Source organism: Melanerpes formicivorus, unplaced genomic scaffold (genome assembly GCF_026170545.1).
Source record: "Melanerpes formicivorus ecotype bairdi unplaced genomic scaffold, bMelFor1.0.p_v2 SCAF_7, whole genome shotgun sequence".
Classification (NCBI taxonomy): domain Eukaryota; kingdom Metazoa; phylum Chordata; class Aves; order Piciformes; family Picidae; genus Melanerpes; species Melanerpes formicivorus.
The window spans coordinates 28,160,815-28,184,007 of NW_027142359.1; the positions used below are offsets into that span (position 1 = coordinate 28,160,815).

General features: G+C 43.8%; 1 protein-coding gene across 1 annotated transcript in view; it reads left to right on the forward strand.

The window, feature by feature from the left end:
• The window catches only part of MAST2 (microtubule associated serine/threonine kinase 2), a 230,024-nt gene that overhangs the window by 22,184 nt on the left and 184,647 nt on the right, over positions 1–23,193 (forward strand). The window contains 1 exon segment of the mRNA XM_068141622.1: positions 4,881–5,023. Within this exon segment, the coding sequence (XP_067997723.1) occupies positions 4,881–5,023 (143 nt within the window).

Genomic DNA, 23,193 nt, shown 5'->3' on the forward strand with positions numbered 1-23,193 from the left:
AGGAAGTGTGAGACTTTGCTGATAGATTTATAGGGAGCAGGACATTATGGGAATGAAACAGGCAGCTTCCTGTGTCCACCCCCTGGGCTGGACATCTGGGGCACCAGAGGCGCACCCTGTATGGCAGCAGCAGCAGGAGTCACCCAGCCCAAACTGCCACAAGTATGCATTTGTTATTTTGCTGTGGCCTGATCTTAATGTTGAGTTTGTAATAAGTGTCTAGTTTCTGAAAACTGGAAACGTTCATAGTATTTTGCACTCCCTTATGTTTGTTCTCTATGGGAAGTTAATCACTAGGGGAGAACAGAAGTTGATTAACTACACAGCTGTTGGCCAGTTACAATGGCCAGACATTGCTGCAGTATACTGATATCATAGTATCAGTCAGGGTTGGAAGGGACCACAAGGATCATCTAGTTCCAACCCCCCTGCCATGGGCAGGGACACCCCACACTAGATCAGGCTGGCCAGAGCCTCATCCAGCCTGGGCTTAAACACCTCCAGGGACGGGGTCTCAACCACCTCCCTGGACAACCCATTCCAGGGCTTCACCACTCTCATAGTGAAGAACCTCCTCCTCACATCCAGCCTGAATCTTCCCACCTCCAGCTTCATTCCATTCCCCCTAGTCCTATCACTACCTGAGATCCTGAGAAGTCCCTCCCCAGCCTTCCTGTAGGCCCCCTTCAGATACTGGAAGGCCACAATTAGGTCACCTTGGAGCCTTCTCTTCTCCACACTGAACAGCCCCAACTCCTTCAGTCTGTCCTCATAGGAGAGGTGCTCCAGCCCTCTGATCATCCTCATGGCCTTTCTCTGGACACCTTCCATGACCTCCATATCCCTCTTGCAATAGGGGCTCCAGAAATGGAGGCAGTACTCCAGGTGGGGTCTCACCAGAGCTGAGTAGAGGGGAAGGATCACCTCCCTCGAACCTGCTGGCCACACTTCTCCTGATGCAGCCCAGAATCTGATTGGCTTTTTGGGCTGCAAGTGCACACTGAGAGCTCATGTTGAGCTTTTTGTCCACCAGCACCCCCAAGTCTCTCTCCTCAGGGCTGCTTTCCAGCCAGTCACTGCCCAGCCTGGATTTGTGCCTGGGAAGCAGCAGAAAAACTGGATGTGTTCTGTTCATTTTATTGGTTTTAATCATTTTTCTGTTTGGAGATAGCATTCCTGTAAATTTTCTGCTCTGAAATGATAATGTTCTTCAGAAGCTGTTGCTCCATTTTAATAACTTTTCAGCCTGCTATACCATGATTTAGGAAGGGGGAAAAGATCCCCAACAAGACCGGTTTGACCCACTGGGATGAAGAAAAATGGAAATGTTTAGATACGTATTTTAATTGTGGGTGTTTGGAAGGTGTGTAGAACTTCAGGTAAGGCAGGGAAAGGCTTTAGCTCCAAGCTCCATCCCCAGCACAAACACAAGAGAAGCAAACCTGGTCCTATTCTATTCTATTCTGTTCTATTCTATTCTATTCTGTTCTGTTCTGTTCTGTTCTGTTCTATTCTATTCTTTCTTTCTATTCTATATAACTTACAAAGGGTATAGATTGTGCCTTCCTGGGTTCAGATTTTGTGGAGTTAAAAGGAGATATCACAGGATAATTTAGATTGGAAAAGACCCTTGAGATCATCAGGTCCAACCATTAACCCTACTCTATGAACTTCACCACTAACCCGTATCACTAAGTGCCACATATAAATGACCTTTAAACACATCCAGGGATGGTGACTCCACCACCTCCCTGTGCAGCCTGTTCCAGTACTTGACTACTCTTTCAGTCAACAAGTTTTCCCTAATGTCTAGCCTCAATCTACCCTGGTGCAGCTTGAGGCCATTCCCTCTTGTTCTACCACTAATTAGCTGTGAGAAGAGACCAGCACCTACCTCTCTGTGTTGCCCTTTCAGGTAGTTGTCAAGGGTGATAAGGTCTCCCCTCAGTCTCCTCTTACTCAAATTAAAGTGCCAGTTCCCTCAGTTGCTCTTCATAAGGTTCATTCTCTAGGCCCTTTTCCAGTTTAGCTGCTCATTTGCACTTCTTCCAGCTCCCCAATGTCTTGTATTGAGGTGCCCAAAACTGAACACAGTACTTCAGGTGTGGCCTCAAGTAAGAGGGGAACAATCACTTCCCTACTCCTGCTGCTCACACTCTTTCTGACACTGGTAACTATATCTTACGGAGTTTTAAATAACACTAATTTTGTTCTCATGCATTGGCATTTTGGCCTGTTAGATAATGATATGATTTTTACTGATATTATAGGATATCTTTGTTGCTGCTTTACTGAGATAGATATAGCAGGGTACATTTCTGAAGTTTTATCTCTTTGCAGACAAGAGGAGTTATTATGGTTACACCTAAGCTTGAAAATGAGCAAGTTATGAAAATCATGGCCACAGCTGTAGCCAGCTTCAGTGGGACTGGGAAAAAAGTACTGATGTAGAATCATAGAATCAACCAGGTTGGAAAAGACCACAGAGATCATCAAGTCCAACCTATCACCCAGCACCTCATGACTAACTAAACCATGGCTTCAATTGCCACGTCCAGTCCCCTCCTGAACACCTCTAGGGAGGGTGACTCCACCACCTCCCTGGGCAGCACATTCCAATGGAAAATTACTCTTTCTGTGAAGAGCTTTCTCCTCACCTCAAGCTTAAACTTCCCCTGGTGGAGCTTGAGACTGTGTCCTCTTGTTCTGGTGCTGGTTGCCTGGGAGAAGAGACCAACCCCCACCTTGCTGCAGCCCTCCTTCAGGTAGTTGTAGAGAGGAATAAGGTCTGCCCTGAGCCTCCTCTTCTCCCGGCTAAACAACCCCAGCTCCCTTAGCCTCTCCTCATAGGGCTGTGCTCCAGACCTCTCCCCAGCCTCACTGCCCTTCTCTGAACACATTCAAATGTCTCAATATCCTTCTTAAATTGAGGGGCCCAGAACTGGACACAGGACTCAAGGTGTGGCCTAACCAGTGCTGAGTACAGGGGCAGAATGACTTCCCTGCTCCTGCTGGCCACACTATTTCTGATGCAGGCCAGGATGCCATTGGCCTTCTTTGCCACCTGGGCACACTGCTGGCTTCGTTTGCTAACCAAAGCTGAGCCTTCTCATCTCTTATAGGCTTTGAATCATTCTATGAATGGGTATGTGGTCCATAGCTTGTCACTTTCACAGAAAATTACATAAACAAGTTTAAAAACTCAAAGCCCCCCCAAAAGATAACCACTCTCCCACATCTTGGCTAATGGCACTACGTGATATGCTGTAGCTGCTTATATGTATTGAAGGCAATGTGTCACTTCTAATGTGAAACTGACTTCACAAAGTAGCTTGCTGCCTCTGAGAAGAAAGCTTTTTTTCTGTTGTAAGACTTCCTCCTGCTACTTACTGCAACAAATGTCTTAGTCCCCTTAGTCCTCCTTAATCACTTTGTCCTCAGTAATTCCTGTTGCATCTGAGCATGTAATAGTCTGTTGAATGCAACTGCCTTCATCACGCTTGGAAGGAAGGGTGTGTCATTAGTCTCACAGTTCAAATTTTAAGGAAAAGAAGTATTTTTCACTCCCCCTTTGCAGATGGTGAAACTGTGGTACAGAGGCTGACTGACCAGAGGAAGTCATCTGAAAGCTAATAATGGAACCCGGATTTTGCAGACTTTTTCACTTGCGTGTTTTTAACCACTGGACTGTTCTTCTTCCTCTCTTTCGTGAATGACAGTGTACATAAAAGCAAACTGGCAAGCTTTGACTTTAGTTCTTTCTCATTGTGGAAATATACAGCTTGACATTTTTTTTAAAAGGAGTATTATGCTGACTAGGAAGAAAAAAGAAATGTTCTGAGCAGATCCTTTGAAGTGATTGCAGGAGAGTGGAGCGGTGTGAACTTGTTGAGATAGGAGCTCCTCACTCTTTGCCTGTGTAGCATGGGAGATTAGCGTCTGCACCAATCAATCAGATAAAGGGAGACTTGGGAAAGCTACAGAATGTGGTGCTGTTAAGCTAATGCAGTATTGCTGAAGTGCTGAAGAGTGACATTTTCAGACAGAGAGTAGGCATCCGTGGTTCAGAGCAAGCCATTGTTTAAATACACACTCTATTCCGGTCACAGCTGCATAAAATAGACTGCTGGTTGTTCCACTGGGTGGGAGAAAGCAGGGATGTCTGGATGGCTAAGGTGTTTAAAACAGGTAACATTTTCCAACTATGAATGCATTTTCATAAGAATTTGAAAAGTTGCATTCAAGATGTAGGTCTCTTCCAACCTTGGTGATACTGTGACATTTTGCAGCATTAACATTGCCTTTCCATAGGGCAATACATTGTTTAACTGGCAGCAAATACTCCTTCCTTTATAAGATGTGTGAGGTATAAAAAGGTATAAAGTGATAGGAAGAAGTTCTATACAGAAAGAGTGATTGCCCATTGGAATGGGCTGCCCAAGGAGGTGGTGGAGTCACCATCATTGGAGGTGTTCAGGAGGAGACTTGATGGGGTGCTTGGTGCCATGGGTTAGTTGTTTAGGTGGGTTGGATTGGTTGATGGGTTGGACACGATGATCTTGAAGGTCTCTTCCAACCTGGTTTGGTTTATTCTAAATAATCCCATGTGGTTTATTCTAAATCTGTTTCTACAAGGTTTTGGATTTCCCCATTACCTCCAAATGTAATCTAGATGTGTTGGAAGTAGTTACCAAGTGTTGTGACTTTACAGGCAGTGTGACTTTACAGGTCTGCAAAGTTCTAACCTACTAAAACTTTACTTGACTTTTTTATTAAGTGCCTTTTTTGGTCCACATGCAGTATTTGTTTTCAGCACTGTATTTTGAACTTGCAAACTTGTGTAGAAACAAGCTGACAGTATTTCTGTTCTGTTTTTAAAGGAAAACAGCTACTTCCCTTATCGAATAGCGTCCACAGTGGAGTGGGACAGACAATATGGCAGCCACCTGGAGATACCTCAAACCTGGTCCGCATGAGAAACCAGTCTCTAGGACAGTCTGCTCCTTCACTTACTGCTGGTTTGGTGAGTGAGCCTGGGAAAACTCATGATGATTTTGTGCTGTAAATAAAGAGTGGTGTGATCTTGTGATTTAGTTTTACCTTCCTTTCTCTGCTGCCTGCTCACTGAGTGCAGCGTTTCGTTCCTGTGAGCCCTTTCTGGGATAGAAGGTGAACTAGAAGTAGAAGATGTTCATCCTGCTTCTGACAGAAAGCAGGCAAAAAATGTGTATGTGAAGAATATTTTTTTTCCACCATTTGAATGATTAGATGTTGGGATGAACTCTCAGGGGAGGTGGTAGATTTTCCCCTCTATTAGGCAATTCCAGCTTGGTGGGGTGCTGGGCCATCTCTTTTAAATTCTAATCTTACCCTGAAAGGTTGGACTCGATGATCCTTGAGGTCTCTTCCAACCTGGTATTCTGTGAATCTATGAATAATTTCTTTTTTGGGGTTGTTCTTTCTCTACTGCTTAAGCTGCCTGATACCTGAAACAGAATATCACTGGAAGTCTAGGTAGATGTAAGCATGAGAATGTGACCATTTAAAACAAGCTGAATTGGGAAACAGCTTTCTGGGTAGTTACCTTTGCCTGTTTCCTTAGAGAATAGCTAGAGAGATGAAGCTGAAAGGGCTGACTGTCCAAGGAGCTGAAGAGCTGAAACTGACATCTGCTCTCCTGTGTGGTTTCTGTCATGAAATGAGCATTTTTTTAAAGAAGAGAATATTCTATTTGGGAAGGAAAATCAGATGGGTACAGTTAAGATTGAATGGCTAACCAAAAGGAGCATATGTTTTGTAGGTCTTCCTTATTACCTCTTAAGTACCTAAAATCATTGAGGTGTAAGGAGAAGGAAAACCTAAGAGTAGGAAAAGACAGTTACTTGTGAGCAGTCATACATGCAACAGAAATTGTTGCTGAAAAGTAAAATAAAAGAGCTAAAAGCTTTCTTTTGTCCAAATTTCCATAGAGTTGCCTGTATAACAGATTTTATTCAAGTAAGGACATTTTGGTGTACACTACTTAGAGCTGCAGACAGCTGGGTAAATTTGTGTTACATTATAAGAATGTTTAGAAGCAAAGACCCCTTCAGTAAAAGGGTGTGCTTTGTATGTAACCCTTATATTGTTAACCCTTAAAATTATTCTGGGGGGGATCCTAGACATGTTTGCACCACCAGGCTATGAATAGAAACTTCAAGTCTTTAAAGTTCAGAAAACCACCCATTTGTCTAACCACTAACTTTGATTTCACAATGAAGCATTTGTAGTCTTAGCATTTTCAGACATGCTGCTATATTGAAATTCTTCTGATTTAATTGTATTGTGTCTTAGCTTGGTGACTGTTCAGGGTTTGCCTTGCATTTCTCTGCGTGGCAGTGCTTATAATTTGCCCATGTCAGCTGAAAGGGAAAATGCTCCCATGAACTTGACATCTATTTGACATTCATGTGATGGGGATTAAAAGAAGTACCATGATAGAATAGAATAGAGTAAACCAGGTTGGAAGAGACCTTCGAGATCCTCGTGTCCAACCCATCATCCTACATCATCTAATCAACTAAACCATGGCACCAAGCATCCTATCAAGTCTCCTCCTAAGCACCTCCAGTGACGGTGACTCCACCACCTCCCCGGGCAGCCCATTCCAATGGGCAATCACTCTCTCAATGAAGAATTTCTTCCTAACATCCACTCTGAACCTCCCCTGGTGCAGCTTGAGACTGTGTCCTCTTGTTCTGGTGCTGGTTTCCTGGGAGAAGAGACCAGCCCCTGCCTGTCTACAACCTTCAGGTAGTTGTAGACAGCAAGAAGGTCTCCCCTGAATCTCCTCTTCTCCAGGCTAAGCAACCCCAGCTCCCTCAGCCTCTCTTCATAGGCCTTGTGCTCCAAACCCCTCCCCAGCTTTGTTGCCCTTCTCTGGACACGTTCCAGCAACTCAACATCTTTCCTAAACTGAGGGGCCCAGAAGTGGACACAGTACTCAAGGTGTGGCCTAACAAGATGCAGGCATGTTCTCTAAAGACAGGCATGATAAAATACAGGCATGTTCTCTAAAGGCAGGCAAAGCCTTGAAGCTTTATAGCTTAAGTTAATGAAAATAACTTTGCTTTAAAGCAGAGTATTAATTCTCAGACATTTAATTTGGAATACTAGTTCATTGCTTAACAGTTGAGCCCAATTCAGGTTGCTGTGGATGGGTTTGTGTGTTACAATTCTGCACATTGCTAATGGGATGTATTTGCAGTTTGTCATGGTAGAGTTTGTGCTGTCAGATGTTCTGATATGAAACATAGTGCCAATAACTTATTTTAAAAGAATTTCAGATTCACAGCTTTCTAATTAAAGCTGAGAATTTCAGCTCTAAATTCAGTGTTTGCCCCTCTTGCGGTGGTGTCAGGTGCTGATCACAGTATCACAGTATCACAGTATAATCAAGGTTGGAAGAGACCTCGAGGATCATCGAGTCCAACCTGTCACCACAGACCTCATGACTAGACCATGGCACCAAGTGCCACAGCCAATCCCCTCTTGAACACCGCCAGGGATGGTGACTCCACCACCTCCCTGGGCAGCACATTCCAATGACGCATGACTTGCTTGGTGAAGAACTTTATCCTCACCTCGAGTCTAAACCTCCCCTGGCACAGCTTGAGACTGTGTCCCCTTGTTCTGGTGCTGGTTGCCTGGGAGAAGAGACCAACCCCTTCCTGGCTACAACCACCTTTCAGGTAGTTGTAGAGAGGAATAAGGTCTCTTCTGAGCCTCCTCTTCTCCAGGCTAAACAATCCCAGCTCACTCAGCCTCTCCTCATAGGGCTTGTGCTCAAGGCCTCTCCCCAGCCTTGTTGCCCTTCTCTGGACACGTTCAAGTGTCTCAATGTCCTTCTTAAACTGAGGGGCCCAGAACTGGACACAGTACTCAAGGTGTGGCCTAACCAATGCAGAGTCCAGGGGCACAATGACTTCCCTGCTCCTGCTGGCCACACTATTCCTAATGCAGGCCAGGATGCCATTGGCTCTCTTGTCCACCTGGGCACACTGCTGGCTCATATTCAGGCAGCTGTCGATCAGCACCCCCAGGTCCCTCTCTGTTTGGGAGCTCTCCAGCCACTCTGACCCCACTCTGATCACTTTGCTATCTGTGTATACTTTATGGTGAGCTGTATGCTAATTACTGTTGCAGTTAATTAAGCCTAAAATGTAAGGATTTTTGTAGGAATTGGTCTTTTACAGGAGTGACTGAAGAGCTGGTCACAAGATGAGCACTTAATTAAATGCAGTGAGTCCTGGGATCTTGGAGCTAGTTACGTGTTTGCAAGCGTTTTAATATGCTTGTGGTTTTGAAATAGGTTTCACAAATTAGAATAGCAAAAAGGTCTCTTGCCAGTGTAATTAATCTCCTTTGAAAAATAGCTCTACTAAGAGATGAGTAGGCTCAGTAATGCAGAGTGTCGTTGTAATATGTCAGCCTTGATTGCTGGAGCGTATAATTCTTTCATTATTTGCTATAATACAACAGACAGATAGCTGGGGAGAAGTGGGAGTGTGGTATGGGAAGGCCAGGATACTCAAAGCCATGAGCATTGCTTCTGCTTCCCCCTTTCTGACACTGTGGGTATCAGTGGGTTTTCCTTTGTTGAACTGCTTTGCTTGCATATCAGGAATGCTACCCCCTCCCCCCCCCTTTTTATTTGTTTGTTTTGTTTTGGGTTCCCTCCCCCCTTTAATGTAGAGATTGTTGCTCTGCTTATATGGCATTCTTTTCAACTTTGAAAGTATTTGCAAAGCAAAAACCAGTTAAATAAACAATCAATAGAAATGAGATTGTAGCTTCTGAAATAAAACTGATACCTGGGCTACTTACTGTCATCAACTCAAGAACTGGAAATGCATCAAGTTCTAATACGTCAAAATACATGAGCACAGTTTCATAGTATCAGTCAGGGTTGGAAGGGAGCACAAGGATCATCTAGTTCCAGCCCCCCCTGCCATGGGCAGGGACACCCCACGCTAGATCAGGCTGGCCAGAGCCTCAGTTGGTTGTAAACCAGAATCTTACAGCTTGTACGTATGTGATAGTCTGCACTCAGGTGTCTGCAGAGCAGTTGCCATTAGATCCTCAACTTGAGAGAGAAGCCAGAGCAGCCTGAATGTTGAGTGCCGTTATTGTGCCATGATAGCTGTTGGTCTGACCCATGTGCCTTCTAAATATACATGAGGATTTCAGAGGACGACCTTCAGTTGATCATCTACCCGTAAGACGGATGCCTCTGATCCTAGTGGATTGAATGCTGGTCAGAGAGCTTCTTATTTAAGACTTTTAAATCCCTACGATAGCCAAGGAAGCAATCAGAGACGAAAGACATAAAGCATCATTGTGGACATCTCAGTGGTGCCTTAAGCTCTCGAGATCCAAATACAGTAAAAGTAGGAGGTACAGGGAGTGTATAAAGTGTCTCTGAGGAGTGGAAGGATAGTAATTTGGCAAATCTTACAGAGATGAGAGAGAGGGGATCGTATTAATGTTTACAAATATCTGAAGGGTGGGTGTGAAGAAGGAGGGGCCAGTCTCTTCTCAGGGGTGCCCTGTGATAGGATGAGGAGCAATGGATACAAATTGGAGCACAGGAAGCTCTATCTTAAAATGAGGAAAAACTGTAGGAGTGACAAGGCAGGAACAGGCTGCCTGGAGAGGCTGAGGAGTCTCCTACGCTAGAGACTTTAAAGACCTGTCTGGAGGTGTTCCTGTGTGGCCTGCCCTAGGCAATCCTTCTTTGGCAAGGGGGTTGGACTCCATGACCCCTGGGGGTCTCTTCCAACCCCTACCACTCCACAATTCTATGACTTAGTTTGGAGGTTTATTTATCTGAAATGTTGGCCTGCAGGCATCCTGTTGTAAAGAGAGTTAGAGCCTGGACCATGTTTTGAAGGCAGCGGATGCGAGTGATGAGGAATGCAGATGACTTCTGTTACGAAGAAAGGCATGAAGGGCATTAGAGTTTGTTAAGTGTAGAAGGGAAAATGAGGTTGTGAGGAGAAGATGGTTGTAGAGGAGGTAGATTGAGAGTGTCTTTCTTGCAAACACTCACTTTGACAAAACTGAGTGTGAACAAAGTTGATTGCCAGAAGCAATGATGTAAGATGTTAATTAATCTTTCAGGGCTGTAGCATTTATGGCTGGGCAAGGGCTAGCTTTCCCTTCATGTTTATTAAGGACAGGTTGCTCAACAGGAGCATTGCAGTAATGCCAAATATGTATTTATATTTCTGGAGAGAGGTGTGGGGGGGTTGTGTGTGTGTTTCACCTCCTCACCCCACATAGAGAGCATCTCAAGCACTGTCTCCATCTTTGTGTGAAAGAAACAGCTGAGAGTGTCCTACCCATTAATTAGGACTGCATCTTACATGCATTGCTCACTAGGTAATGCCTGGAAAAGTTTGATGTGTTCCAAGAATAAGAAACCTGCATGTTCTTTCTGCCAACTGTAGTGAAGGAGTTGGTCAGTGGAAAATGAGATATTTCTGTAAGAGAGATTTTGAACTTTTTTTTACTAATTTTTTTGTATTCACAAACTTCATTTTTCTAAAGTGCTCCCAGTGCAGAACTGAAACTGACTGTATGTAACTTCTTAAAATGAGGTTGAAGAATCTAGCTGGATGGTTGCACTTCTTTCTGTACTGTAAACTTTCTTCCTTGTATTCTGTACCAGATGGTACATGGTCAGAGCGATTTCTTTATCTTCAGAGATGAAGTTCACTGGCAAAGGAGTTGGTGCCTTTCAAACTAGAGAAGAGTAGATTTAGACTGGATGTTAGGAACTAGTTCTTTACCATGAGGGCAGTGGAACACTGAACAGGTTACCCAGGGAGGTGGTTGAGGCTCCATCCCTGGAGATATTCAAGGTGAGGCTTGACAGGGCTCTGGGTAACCTGTTCTAGTTGAGGATGCCCCTGCTTACTGCAGAGGGAGTTGGACTAGATGACCTTTGGAGGTCCTTTCCAACCCAGACCATTCTGTGATTCTATTCCTTCGATGCTGGACTTTCAAGATCTCCGTGTAGACTCAGTCTCCTCTGCAGTGAATGATTTCAAACGACTTGCAGTTTTAAATTTATTTGGTAAGGCAATGGTTAAGACAAAATAATCCAAATGTACATTCTTCAGCTTTCCCTGATACTGTTCTAGAAGAGGTGGTTAAAAAACCACAAAGCCTCTCAGATTTTAAATAATGATCTGAAGGACACAAAGGCTCAAATGCAAAGGCTTGAAGTTACTAAGAAGCTGAAGAACTTCCTGTGTTGATACCACTGAGCTGCTCGTTCAGTCTCATTGTTCTGAACGTCTAGTTCCCTGAAGCTGTGTGGATTAGGCAGTACTGAGTGGGGTGGGGAAAATGGTCATCCTGGTGATGGTGGGTCCTTGGTTCCATAGGAAACCTGATAACTAAGATAGATTTCACACTGTGCCTTGCTATTTTGCTGTCCAGGCTAGGTTACACTTTTCAGACATAGGAGAGAATATTTACTGCTTGGTTTTTTAATTAGTCCTTTCTTTTTAATTTTAGATGTGTCAGGAACAGAGCAAATTGTACCTAATATATAAACTTCCCATAATGATGTATTTACCCCATGCAGGTTGCCCTTCATTGCAAAAGGATGTATTTCAAATCTGTATAATTTGTGGCTATGAGGCGAGGTGTCTGGCTGGCTACAGATCTGAATCACAGAATCACCAAGGTTGGAAGAGACCTCAAAGATCATCAAGTCCAACCTGTCACCACAGACCCCATGACTAAATCATGTCACCAAGTACCATGTCCAATCCCCTCTTGAACACCTTCAGGGACAGTGACTCCACCACCTCCCTGGGCAGCACATTCCAATGGCCAATCACTCTCTCCATGAAGAATTTCTTCCTAACATCCAGCCTAAACCTCCCCTGGCACACCATGAGACTGTGTCCTCTTGTTCTGGTGCTGGTTGCTTGAGAGAAGAGACCAACTCCCTCCTGGCTACAACCACCCTTCAGGTAGTTGTAGAGAGCAATAAGGTCACCCCTGAGCCTCCTCTTCTCCAGGCTAAACAATCCCAGCTCCCTCAGCCTCTCCTCACAGGGCTGTGCTCAAGGCCTCTCCCCAGCCTTGTTGCCCTTCTCTGGACACGTTCAAGTGTCTCAATGTCCTTCTTAAACTGAGGGGCCCAGAACTGAAATAGTGGGTGAGACAATTTAGGTGATTCCCTTTTAAATTTACAGTGCTAGTCATGATGAAGCCTGCTGTGGTGTTCGTGGTGCTGCTCTGCCATCTGCTGCTGGGCCTGTGGCAACCCACAGAGAAGGCTCGCTTCAGGATCCAAGCACGGTTTTGGTAAACGTTTTTAGAGATCCTGGCAATTGTTACTGGTTTCACAGCACTGGCTGGGCTCAGCATTTCTGGGATCGTGTTCCATAGCAGCAGCACTTTTCAATCACCTGGCCTTTTTCCTTTCTTTCATTCTTTTTTTTGGAGCATTAATTAGCTTCACATTTTAATGCTATACTGTGGTTCCAAATGTTCTTTTTCCGGTCACGGAGAGATGATGATTGGGATAGTGATGGAAAAAAATAGGGTTATAGAAAGAAATTATTTAAAGCTATTTGTATAAATACTACTTTTGTTTTCGAGTCAGAAGCTGTATTTTGGTCTGTGGCCTGCTAGGTGGTGCTGGAGTACTGGAGTCTCACTGCGGTGAATTCTGTGTTGAAGGCTAAATGACACGGTTGCTACAGGGCCAACCTTAAGAAGAGCAAGAAGGTGTTTTCCTCTAGACTGCAGCTAAGGGAGACTTTAATTCTTTCTTGAGTAATAATTCCAAAGGCTTGGTAAAGTCCAGTGGAACTACAAGTTCAAGCTTCTTTATACTCTGCTTCAAACCCCCTCGTAGTTATAAAATTCTATCTATGGGTCTCCTTAGCCCCTAGTGCTTTAATGGGTTTACTGATGATGATTTTGGTCTCTCTGCTTTATGCAAGCATGTGGGTAGTGGTTGCTAATCTTAGAGTGCTGAGGTCTCAGAAGGAAGACAGTTTGTAGTGACTAGTAGGTGTCAGACTAATGAATTAAACATTGGTTTCCAAAGCACAATAGCTGGTCTTCCACCACACTCCACCTTTCTGCTTAATACGTGTGCTGGAGGTGAAGTGAGTGCATAAAGCTTAGAATTCTACCTCCTCACAAAAGAATTGGATGTAATATCTGTCTTGTTACTGAAAAATCACAGCATCACAGTATCACTGAGGTTGGAAGAGACCTCGAGGATCATCGAGTCCAACCTGTCACCACAGGCCTCATGACTAGACCATGGCACCAAGTGCCAGGTCCAGTCCCCTCTTGAACACCTCCAGGGATGGTGACTCCACCACCTCCCTGGGCAGCACATTCCAATGGTTAACAACTCTCTCTGAAGAACTTTCTCCTCACCTCGAGTCTAAACTTCCCCTGGTGCAGCTTGAGACTGTGTCCCCTTGTTCTGGTGCTGGTTGCCTGGGAGAAGAGACCAATCCCTTCCCGGCTACAACCACCTTTCAGGTAGTTGTAGAGGGCAATGAGGTCACCCCTGAGCCTCCTCCAGGCTAAACAATCCCAGCTCCCTGTAATACTCTTTGGGGGGAGAAATCATTAATGTAGGTCATGCATAGAGTGATTTCCTGCTGACTGACTGGGCCAGCAGACATTTGAATCTGGTGAGAAATCTTTCTTCACTTCTGTGTGTTCTGACACACACAGCTGTCCTTTTTTATCTCCCCCCAAAAAAATGTTTTGCCACAGATAACCTTACCTTGTGTTTTAGGTGTTAACATGTTGAGTGGTGCCATGGTCTAGTTGTGAGGTCTGTGGTGATGGGTTAGACTTGATGATCTTTGAGGTCTCTTCCAGCCTTGGTGATACTGTGATGCTGTTTACATGTTACTGAGTACAGCTGAAAATACTTTTGTCTAAGAATAATCATCAAAAGTTATAGATGATGAAGACCATAAAGTGTTTTAGGGAGTAGAGAATACTTGACTTTACAAGCAGAATGTAATGTTTTTATATTGCTAGAAAAGCAGAATGTAGCAGAAAATATGATAGTATGAATGAAGGGATTTATTACTGTATGAGGTCATGGAAATAACATTTTAAAGTAGCAGGAGCAATTGTAGTAGCCTGAGATGGAAAGTAAATGGGTTTTAAATTTAAGACCATGTGAAGTCTAAGTTTATACATACCAATTGAAAATATTCATGGATCTTTGTTGCAAAGTCTGTGGCTGAATCTTGGGGGACTTTGGGTACGTTGCCATCTTTTGAGAGATGTGGCTTGAAAGAAATAGAAGATGAATGTTGCTTGGAGAAATGAAGCAATGTCCAGGCTTGGATTTGTTTGAAGAGACTGAGTTTGAGGAAGAGTAGGGAACAAATTCTAGACCAGAGGGTAGTACATATTGGCATGAGCTGAATGATAGAACTTGAAGGTAAGAAGGAATTTGGAGCAGTGGGGAATAAGGCCTTTGCAAAGAAGTAAATGATATTGTAAGCAAACTGCAGAAGAGCTTCTTTGAATATATTTATGTGTTCTGAGCAAAACTCTGAGCTTTGGGCAGTGTTTAGAGTGATTGCAGAAACTTCACAGATTTGATGTGTTTCAGGAAGGAAAACTTAACTGCATATGCTGTAATTCCACATGTTTTCATGACAGATTCACAGTGGCTTTTGAAACCGATAGTCCTGGTGGGTTTTTCACTAGTAAACTTCATTCTGAGTAATTCATATGTATCACTGTAAAGAACAGCAAATAATTGTGATGATGTGATTGTATATAATTGTAATAATGGTGATAATTGTGAGATGTATGTGATATAGTGCATATTTTCGGCCACAACAACCCTATGCAGTGCTGCAGGCTAGGGTCAGAGTGGCTGGAGAGCAGCCAGGCAGAGAGGGACCTGGGGGTGCTGGTCGATGGTAGGCTGAACATGAGCCTGCAGTGTGCCCAGGCAGCCAGGAGGGCCAATGGCATCCTGGCCTGCATCAAGAACAGTGTGGCCAGCAGGAGCAGGGAGGTCATTCTGCCCCTGTACACTGCACTGGTTAGGCCACAGCTCGAGTCCTGTGTCCAGTTCTGGGTCCCTCAGTTTAGGAAGGAGGTTGACTTGCTGGAGCGTGTCCAGAGAAGGGCAATAAAGTTGGTGAGGGGTTTGGAACACAAGCCTTATGGAGGAGAGGCTGAGGGAGCTGGGGCTGCTTAGCCTGGAGAAGAGGAGACTCAGGGGTGACCTTATTGCTCTCTACAACTACCTGAAGGGGGGGTTGTAGACAGGCAGAGGTTGGTCTCTTCTCCCAGGCAGCCAGCACCAGAACAAGAGGACACAATCTCAGGCTGCGCCAGGGGAGGTTCAGGCTGGAGGTCAGGAGGAAGTTTTACACAGAGAGAGTGATTGCCCATTGGAATGGGCTGCCTGGGGAGGTGGTGGAATCGCCATCACTGGAGGTGTTCAGGAGGAGACTTGACAGGGTGCTTGGTTATGTGGGTTAGTTGATTAGGTGGTGTTGGATGGTGGGTTGGATGCGATGATCTTGAATGTCTCTTCCAACCTGGTCTGGTCTGGTCTGGTCTGGTCTGGTCTGGTCTCTTCTCTCTTCTCTTCTCTTCTCTTCTCTTCTCTTCTCTTCTCTTCTCTTCTCTTCTCTTCTCTTCTCTTCTCTTCTCTTCTCTTCTCTTCTCTTCTCTTCTCTTCTCTTCTCTTCTCTTCTCTTCTCTTCTCTTCTCTTCTCTTCTCTTCTCTTCTCTTCTCTTCTCTTCTCTTCTCTTAACAGTCAGCATCTTGCTCTGAAGAAACTTCAGTGTGTTACTTAAACACAGTCAGCATATTTTTACTTGACTTCAGTTAAGTGAATTCCATTTTGGAGTGGACTCATTGGCTCAAAGGAGATTTTCATACTTGAAAGAAAATTGGAACACCCTTCTGTGTAACCTGGGGCTTGTCATTGTAGGAAATATGAATTCATAAAAGTTGCCTTGTGATAATTGTTACAGGCACTAGCCTGTCAGTTTGAGTGATTGCAGTTCTCATTATCTTCAGATGCCGCGTGTTAGTTTTTTTGTCTATGAATATGTAGAATTGATTTTTGGCACATGCAGTCAGTTCAGTTCCTGACAGCAGCACTATTGTAGGTGTAAAGTGAGAAACTGCTGTGGTGTGCATGAAAAATTAGCTTTTTAATTTTTTTTTAATTTTTTTTTTCTCGGAGAGCTGTGGGGAACTTAGGAAAATAGAATTATTCAGGCAGCCTTGAGCGCACATCGTCACTGTGTAGGGCTTTGTTCCCTAAGAGCGTTGCTCTGTGGTTCTTAGACTAAAACCTTTATTTAGAATAAACCAAACCAGGTTGGAAGAGACCTTCAAGATCATCACATCCAACCCATCAACCAATCCAACCCACCTAAACAACTAAACCATGGCACCAAGCACCCCATCAAGTCTCCTCCTGAAAACCTCCAATGATGGTGACTCCACCACCTCCTTGGGCAGCCCATTCCAATGGGAAATCACTCATTCTGTACAGAACTTCTTCCTAATATCCAACTTGAACCTCCCCTGGCACAGCCTGAGACTGTGTCCTCTTGTTCTGGTACTGGCTGCCTGGGAGAAGAGACCATCACCCGCCTGTCTACAACCTCCCTTCAGGTAGTTGTAGAGAGTGATAAGGTCACCCCTGAGTCTCCTCTTCTCCAGGCTAAGCAATCCCAGCTCCCTCAACTCTCTCCTCGCAGGGCTTGTGTTCCAAACCAACTTCGTTGCCGTTCTCTGGACTCGTTCCAGCAAGTCAACAGCCTTCCTAAACTGAGGGGCCCAGAACTGGACACAGTACTCGAGGTGTGGCCTAACCAGTGCAGTGTACAGGGGCAGAATGACCTCCCTGCTCCTGCTGGCCACACTGTTCCTGATGCAGGCCAGGATGCCCTTGGCCCTCTTGGCTGCCTGGGCACACTGCAGGCTCATGTTCAGCCTACCATCGACCAGTACCCCCAGGTCCCTCCCTGCCTGGCCGCTCTCCAGCCACTGTGACCCCAGAGTATATACCAGACTGCAGTTTATATAGAGTTCTTACTGAACTCTATATAAAAACATGCTGATAGAGACAACAAAAATTCTGGGTTTTCATTTAAAGTAATCCCAACAAATTGGCTGTTTTGTTGTGGTGGGTTTTTGGGAGGTATCTTCTTAGAAAGGCAGTGTGAGATGCCTGCGTTTAGTGTTTTAATACGGCTGCCTTCTGTGTCTGCTAACACTTCTGGTAGCTGTTTCCTAGGATGTGAGAATAGGAGGAACAATCTTTAAACATGAAATAGTTTGTTTGCCTAAGTTGCAAACAACTTTATTCCAATAATGCAAACTGTTTTGAGCCTTAGGACAGCTATAAAAATCCCCTGCAATTCTTCCACTCAGCAAAAGCTTTGGAGATGCTCTGGAAATGGGTGGCATCATCCTCCGTGTTTGGCTTCTGGTTTTTATTTGTAATGTTTTGCTATACTGTATTATTTTGGTTTGTCCAAGCTATGCAATGTGTCTTTCAGTCAGCCAAACAGTTTCAGCTCAAGAGACACAGTGATTGCTTATTTTGCCTTTTGGAGGAGAATGGGAATACAATGGTTTGTCCACCACCGTCATTGCAGGTGTTCAGGAGGAGACTTGATGGGGTGCTTGGTGCCATGGTTTAGTTGTTTAGGTGGGTTGGATTGGTTGATGGGTTGGATGTGATGACCCTGAAGGTCTCTTCCAACCTGGTCTGGTCTGGTCTCTCCTCTCTCTCCTCTCTCTCCTCTCTCTCCTCTCTCTCCTCTCTCTCCTCTCTCTCCTCTCTCTCCTCTCTCTCCTCTCTCTCCTCTCTCTCCTCTCTCTCCTCTCTCTCCTCTCTCTCTCTCTCTCTCTCTCCTCTCTCTCCTCTCTCTCCTCTCTCTCCTCTCTCTCCTCTCTCTCCTCTCTCTCCTCTCTCTCCTCTCTCTCCCCTCTCTCCCCTCTCTCCCCTCTCCTCTCTCCCCCTCTCCCCTCTCCTCCCTCTCCCTCTCCCCTATATACCTCACCTCTGAAGCCCTGCAGCTCAGACTCTTTTTTTTTGTTAAACTCTGTATTACCTTGAGATTACTAGAGGGGGGAAAAGTGAAGTCTTTTGGCAGAGGTAACTGTGGCTGCCTTGTAAGTGGAGCACAGTACTAAAGCCTGAAGTTTACACAACAATCCTGATACCTGAACTTTGACAAACTAAGATAGAGCGAGGTTAAGTCAGTTGGTCATCAGTAAAACTGAGAGTAAGGCACACCTCACAGATGTTCTGTAAAGCTCAGTTTATTAATACTTGGAAAATGTTTGAAGTAGAAATGGATGGTGCTGTGAAATAACTTCTTCCTGCAGCCACTGTATGTAGTGTGTCTGTAGCATTCTCTTCTTTCTGGTATTTAGATTTTGAAGTCAGTTGTTCAGGAGGGGATTGGACGTGGCACTTGGTGCCATGGTCTAGTCATGAGGTCTGTGGTGACAGGTTGGACTCGATGATCTTTGAGGTCTCTTCCAACCTTAGTGATACTGTGAAAAGCCAGGGAATAACTTGATCTCTTCCCTGGTTTTCCTAGGTTGTTCAGTATACCTAAGGTTGGAAGGGACCTCAAAGATCATCGAGTCCAACCTGTCACCACAGACCTCATGACTAGAGTAGGGAGGACACTATTATTGCTAACCTGAGCATTCCTGCAGGAATTGTGAGTTTTAAACTCTTCCCTGGGTGAGGGAACAAGGTGTGAGATCAGAATTAGCCATTACACTAGCAAGTTTGATTTACAGTCAGTATCTGTAGTTCTTCCCTGTGTGAACAAGGCTAAATAATGGCTAGGCTGTTTTTTTTCCCCCAAAGCTTGTGCTTATTATAGAAATAGATAAGGAGAATTCTTGTGTTATGGCATTTTGGATTGATGGAGAATTTTTTGTCACTGAAGCACTTGGTGACCAGCCAGGTATGGATAGCACAAAATTTGCTGGGAGGGGGGCAGGGGGCTTATGTGTTCAAAACAAACCATCTTGCCTAAGCTGTTTCGCCGGTCAACGGTGTGGAACCACTGACTGAGGTGCTTCTTGCTTTTGTTGTTTGTTGCAGTGGCTAAGTTTCCATTAAAAAGAAAATAGATTAAAATAATAGTAATAAAAATAAGGATTCTGTGTCCATCATGAATACCAAATGCTGTCATATTGAGATGATAATGTGAGCATGCAAAAACTGTGTGTGTCAATGTGAACTTCAAGTTATCGGCGAGGGGGGGGCATGTTTAGAATAGAGGACTGAAAGATGTGCAGGGTTTCAGCTCTGTCACAAAAGCATGTGAAATGTAATTAACCTAAAATAACCTCTAAAATATTTTTTGAGCCTGATAAATTAAATGAGCTGTTGAGATAACTTAATGAGAGATTTTCATTTTATACCTTAAATAATGTCCTATTAAAATCCTCAAGATTTTGCTTTGTGATGGAATCCACCAAGATGTATTTGCACAATGACCTCATGATTCAGTAACATTTTAATACATTTTGTGCATATGTGAGGGGTAAGGTCTGGGTTAATGGCAGCATTTGTTCTTTAAGTGCTTGAAGACACAAAGCTCTAATTGAAGATAGGAGTGTTCAAACCTCATTATTTTAATGTGGTCATATGGTATAGTGACAGTAAAAGTAGTTTTGTGATGAACTCCCATGGCAGGGTTCCATAGTTTGTCCATGAAAACAAATTATTATGTGAAACTTGGAATTAACCTTCTCTGCCTTGGTGTTTAAACCAAATGAGAAACTTCAGGTCTAACGTGGTTTAAATTTTTATCTTCATTCAGAAGTAGAAGTATTTACAAACCTTTAATACAGAGAGCACCAAGTGCGATTGGGTTTGGCAGAGTTACAGTGCATGCCCTGGATTTTTTACACAAAGGCTTCTCAGGAGCAGGGAGGTCATTCTGCCCCTGTGCTCAGCACTGGTTAGGCCACATCTTCAGTCCTGTGTCCAGTGCTGGGCCCCGCAGTTTAGGAGAGATGTTGAGTTGCTGGAAGGTGTCCAGAGAAGGGCAACAAAGCTGGGGAGGGGTTTGGAGCACAGCCCTGTGAGGAGAGGCTGAGGGAGCTGGGGTTGCTTAGCCTGGAGAAGAGGAGGCTCAGGGGAGACCTTGTTGCTGTGCACAACTACCTGAAGGGGGGTTGTAGCCAGGTGGGGGCTGGTCTCTTCTTCCAGGCAGTCAGCACCAGAACAAGAGGACACAGTCTCAAGCTGCACCAGGAGAGGTTTAGGCTGGATGTTACAAAGACGTTTTCATAGAAAGAGTGATTTGCCTATTGCAATGTGTTGCCCAGGGAGGTGGTGGAGTTACCACCACTGGAGGTGTTTAGGAAGAGACTTGATGGGGTGCTTGGTGCCATGGTTTAGTTGATTAGATGGTGTTGGATGATAGGTTGGACTTGATGATCTCAAAGGTCTTTTCCAACCTGGTTAATTCTATTCTATTCTATTCTATTCTATTCTATTCTATTCTATTCTATTCTATTCTATTCTATTCTATTCTATTCTATTCTATTCTATTCTATTCTATTCTATTCTATTCTATTCTATTCTATTCTATTCTATTCTATTCTGATACTTTGTTACAGATTTGTTTCAGGTGCTTAAAATTCAAGTACTTCTTCTGTCTTGAATTTTCTAAAGATTAGCAATTGAATTAATTTAATGGAGGAGCTGTTGCCAAGGAAAATATGCTGTGTGTTCATCACAGTGTCAGGAATCCAAGGGTTGAAGACAAAGGTCAGAGTGCTCATTACTGCTTGCATTTCATCAGTGTCTCTAACCTTGGTTGCCTGTTTGCAGCTTTGCATACTGTGCTGTCCCTACCCTGAGGTAGATCCTTTTTTACAATTCCTCCTGCCTGTTCTGATGTTCCTAAACTCTCCTTTCTGTTGTGTATTCTCTCTAAAGTGCTTGTTTTAGCTCTGTGGCTTCTCCTGCTCTTAGAAAACAGGAAGAAACCTCCCCACATTAAATAAAGAAGAAGAAGTTCTTATTGTTTAGTGATAGGCAGAAAAGTTATGAATTTGGAGAGCTTTGTGCACAAGTGTACTTCTACTGTGACCTCCTTAATCCCTCTTCACTGTAAAGTCTTTGGACTGTGGACTACTGGCCTGGGAGTCTTCATGTGCAAGCTGTAGAGTTGTGTCTTGTATTGGAGTTTTACTGCAGCTCAAAATTGCATCTTTCTCTCTTACTACACAGTTACTACTTTGGTTTAGTTGATTAGGTGATGCTAGATTAGTTGATAAGTTGGATGCAATGATCTTGAAGGTCTCTTCTGGTCTGGTCTATTCTACTCTACTCTACTCTACTCTTCTCTTTCTGGTACAACCTTTATTTCTGTACCATGTCCTTGCTAAAGGAACAACCTTCTGAATCATAGGCTTTTGATCCACAGGCTTCCATTTGAGTCTGCTGAAATGACAGTATGCAATGTAAAATAGAGCTTGTGGTATTATTCAATCTATTGGTAATTCATTGTTTGGGTTTAGGTATTTATTGTTTTGCCTTAATTCATTTATCAAATCATAGAATCAGTCAAGGTTGGAAGGGACCACAAGGATCATCTAGTTCCAACCCCCCTGACATGGGCAGGGACACCTCACACTAGATCAGGCTGGCCAGAGCCTCAGCCAGCCTGCTCTTAAACACCTCCGGGGATGGGACCTCAACCACCTCCCTGGACAACCCATTCCAGAGCTTCACCACTCTCATGGTGAAGAACTTCCTCCTCACATCCAGCCTGAATCTCCCCACCTCCAGCTTCATTCCATTCCCCGTAATCCTATCACTACCTGAGATCCTGAGAAGTCCCTCCCCAGCCTTCTTGTAAGCCTTCTTCAGATACTGGAAGGTCACAATGAGGTCACCTGGGAGCCTTCTCTTCTCCAGACTGAACAGCCTCAACTCTTATTTCAAAAGAGAAGTGTAGGCTGTTATGAATTTAAAACACATGCATCCATTTCTCATCAATGAAATCTTAAATCTTAGTAGAACAAAATAGTCTAATGAAATCATTAGATAAATTTGTCAGGATAAATTGGTGAGTGTTTTTGAAATAAAAGATGAACAACTGGTATGAGGAGAACTATCTAAATGGAGGGAAAGGACTATGTCAACACTGCCAAATTATATTGATCAGGCATCAGCGTCAATCCTGATTAAACAGGCAGCTGTTTAAAATGCTGTATCTGACAGTGCCATCTTTTTATTCTCTATATTATTACTTGCTTGCTGACATGTTTGTTTTCTCAGTATCATTTTCATACTTTGTTTAAAATGTTGCTGACTGAGGTTGTATACACAAACAAAACAGTTGATTTATGTATGAACTCAGTTCCAAGAGAGCACTCTGATACCTTGTATGGAATATTTCTCTCTTTTTTTAATCATAAAGTTTATTTAGAAATCAGTTACATAGAGATTAGGTAGAAAGTAACAGCAGATCTTCTAAATCTTTCTATAAATGGGAAGTGTTGGAAACCCTGGGGGAGTGGACTCTGTTCCGTGTAGATTATTGTCAGACAAATCCGTTGTATCAACTAACCTAGGAAAGTGTCAAGAACAGGTTAAAACCAGTGTCACTGGAGGGGTACTTCACCATTAAACTTGGCTCTGCAGTGATGTGATAGCCCTTACAGTTCTAGTTGCTGAATTCCTCTATTTTTCCATAAGCAAAAGGTAAACTGCTCTTCTCTTTGGCTTATTATAAATGGCAGTTATGTAAAGGGATATGTGGTGTGGTGCTCAGCTTCTTCAATGAAGCACGTTAGTAATTCATGTCCTCCCATCTGCTATTTGATTTCTTTGTTGTCCTATTATTAACAAGGCTTTTATCATCCAGCTTTGCCTGCAATTATATGAGATCTCTATCTGAGAAAAGTCAGGGGCAACAGTAATTGTTGGCTCCATTTTTAACTTGCACATCAAGAAATGTCTCCTGGCATGTGGGGGTTCAGAAACAGGTAATAGCATTTTCACATCTTGGAGCAAGCAGTGAAAGGTTGGATAAACCCCATCTTATGTTAAATAAAATGGATAAATTTCATTTAATTCCATTTCACCTAAGCTGCATAATTGAGCT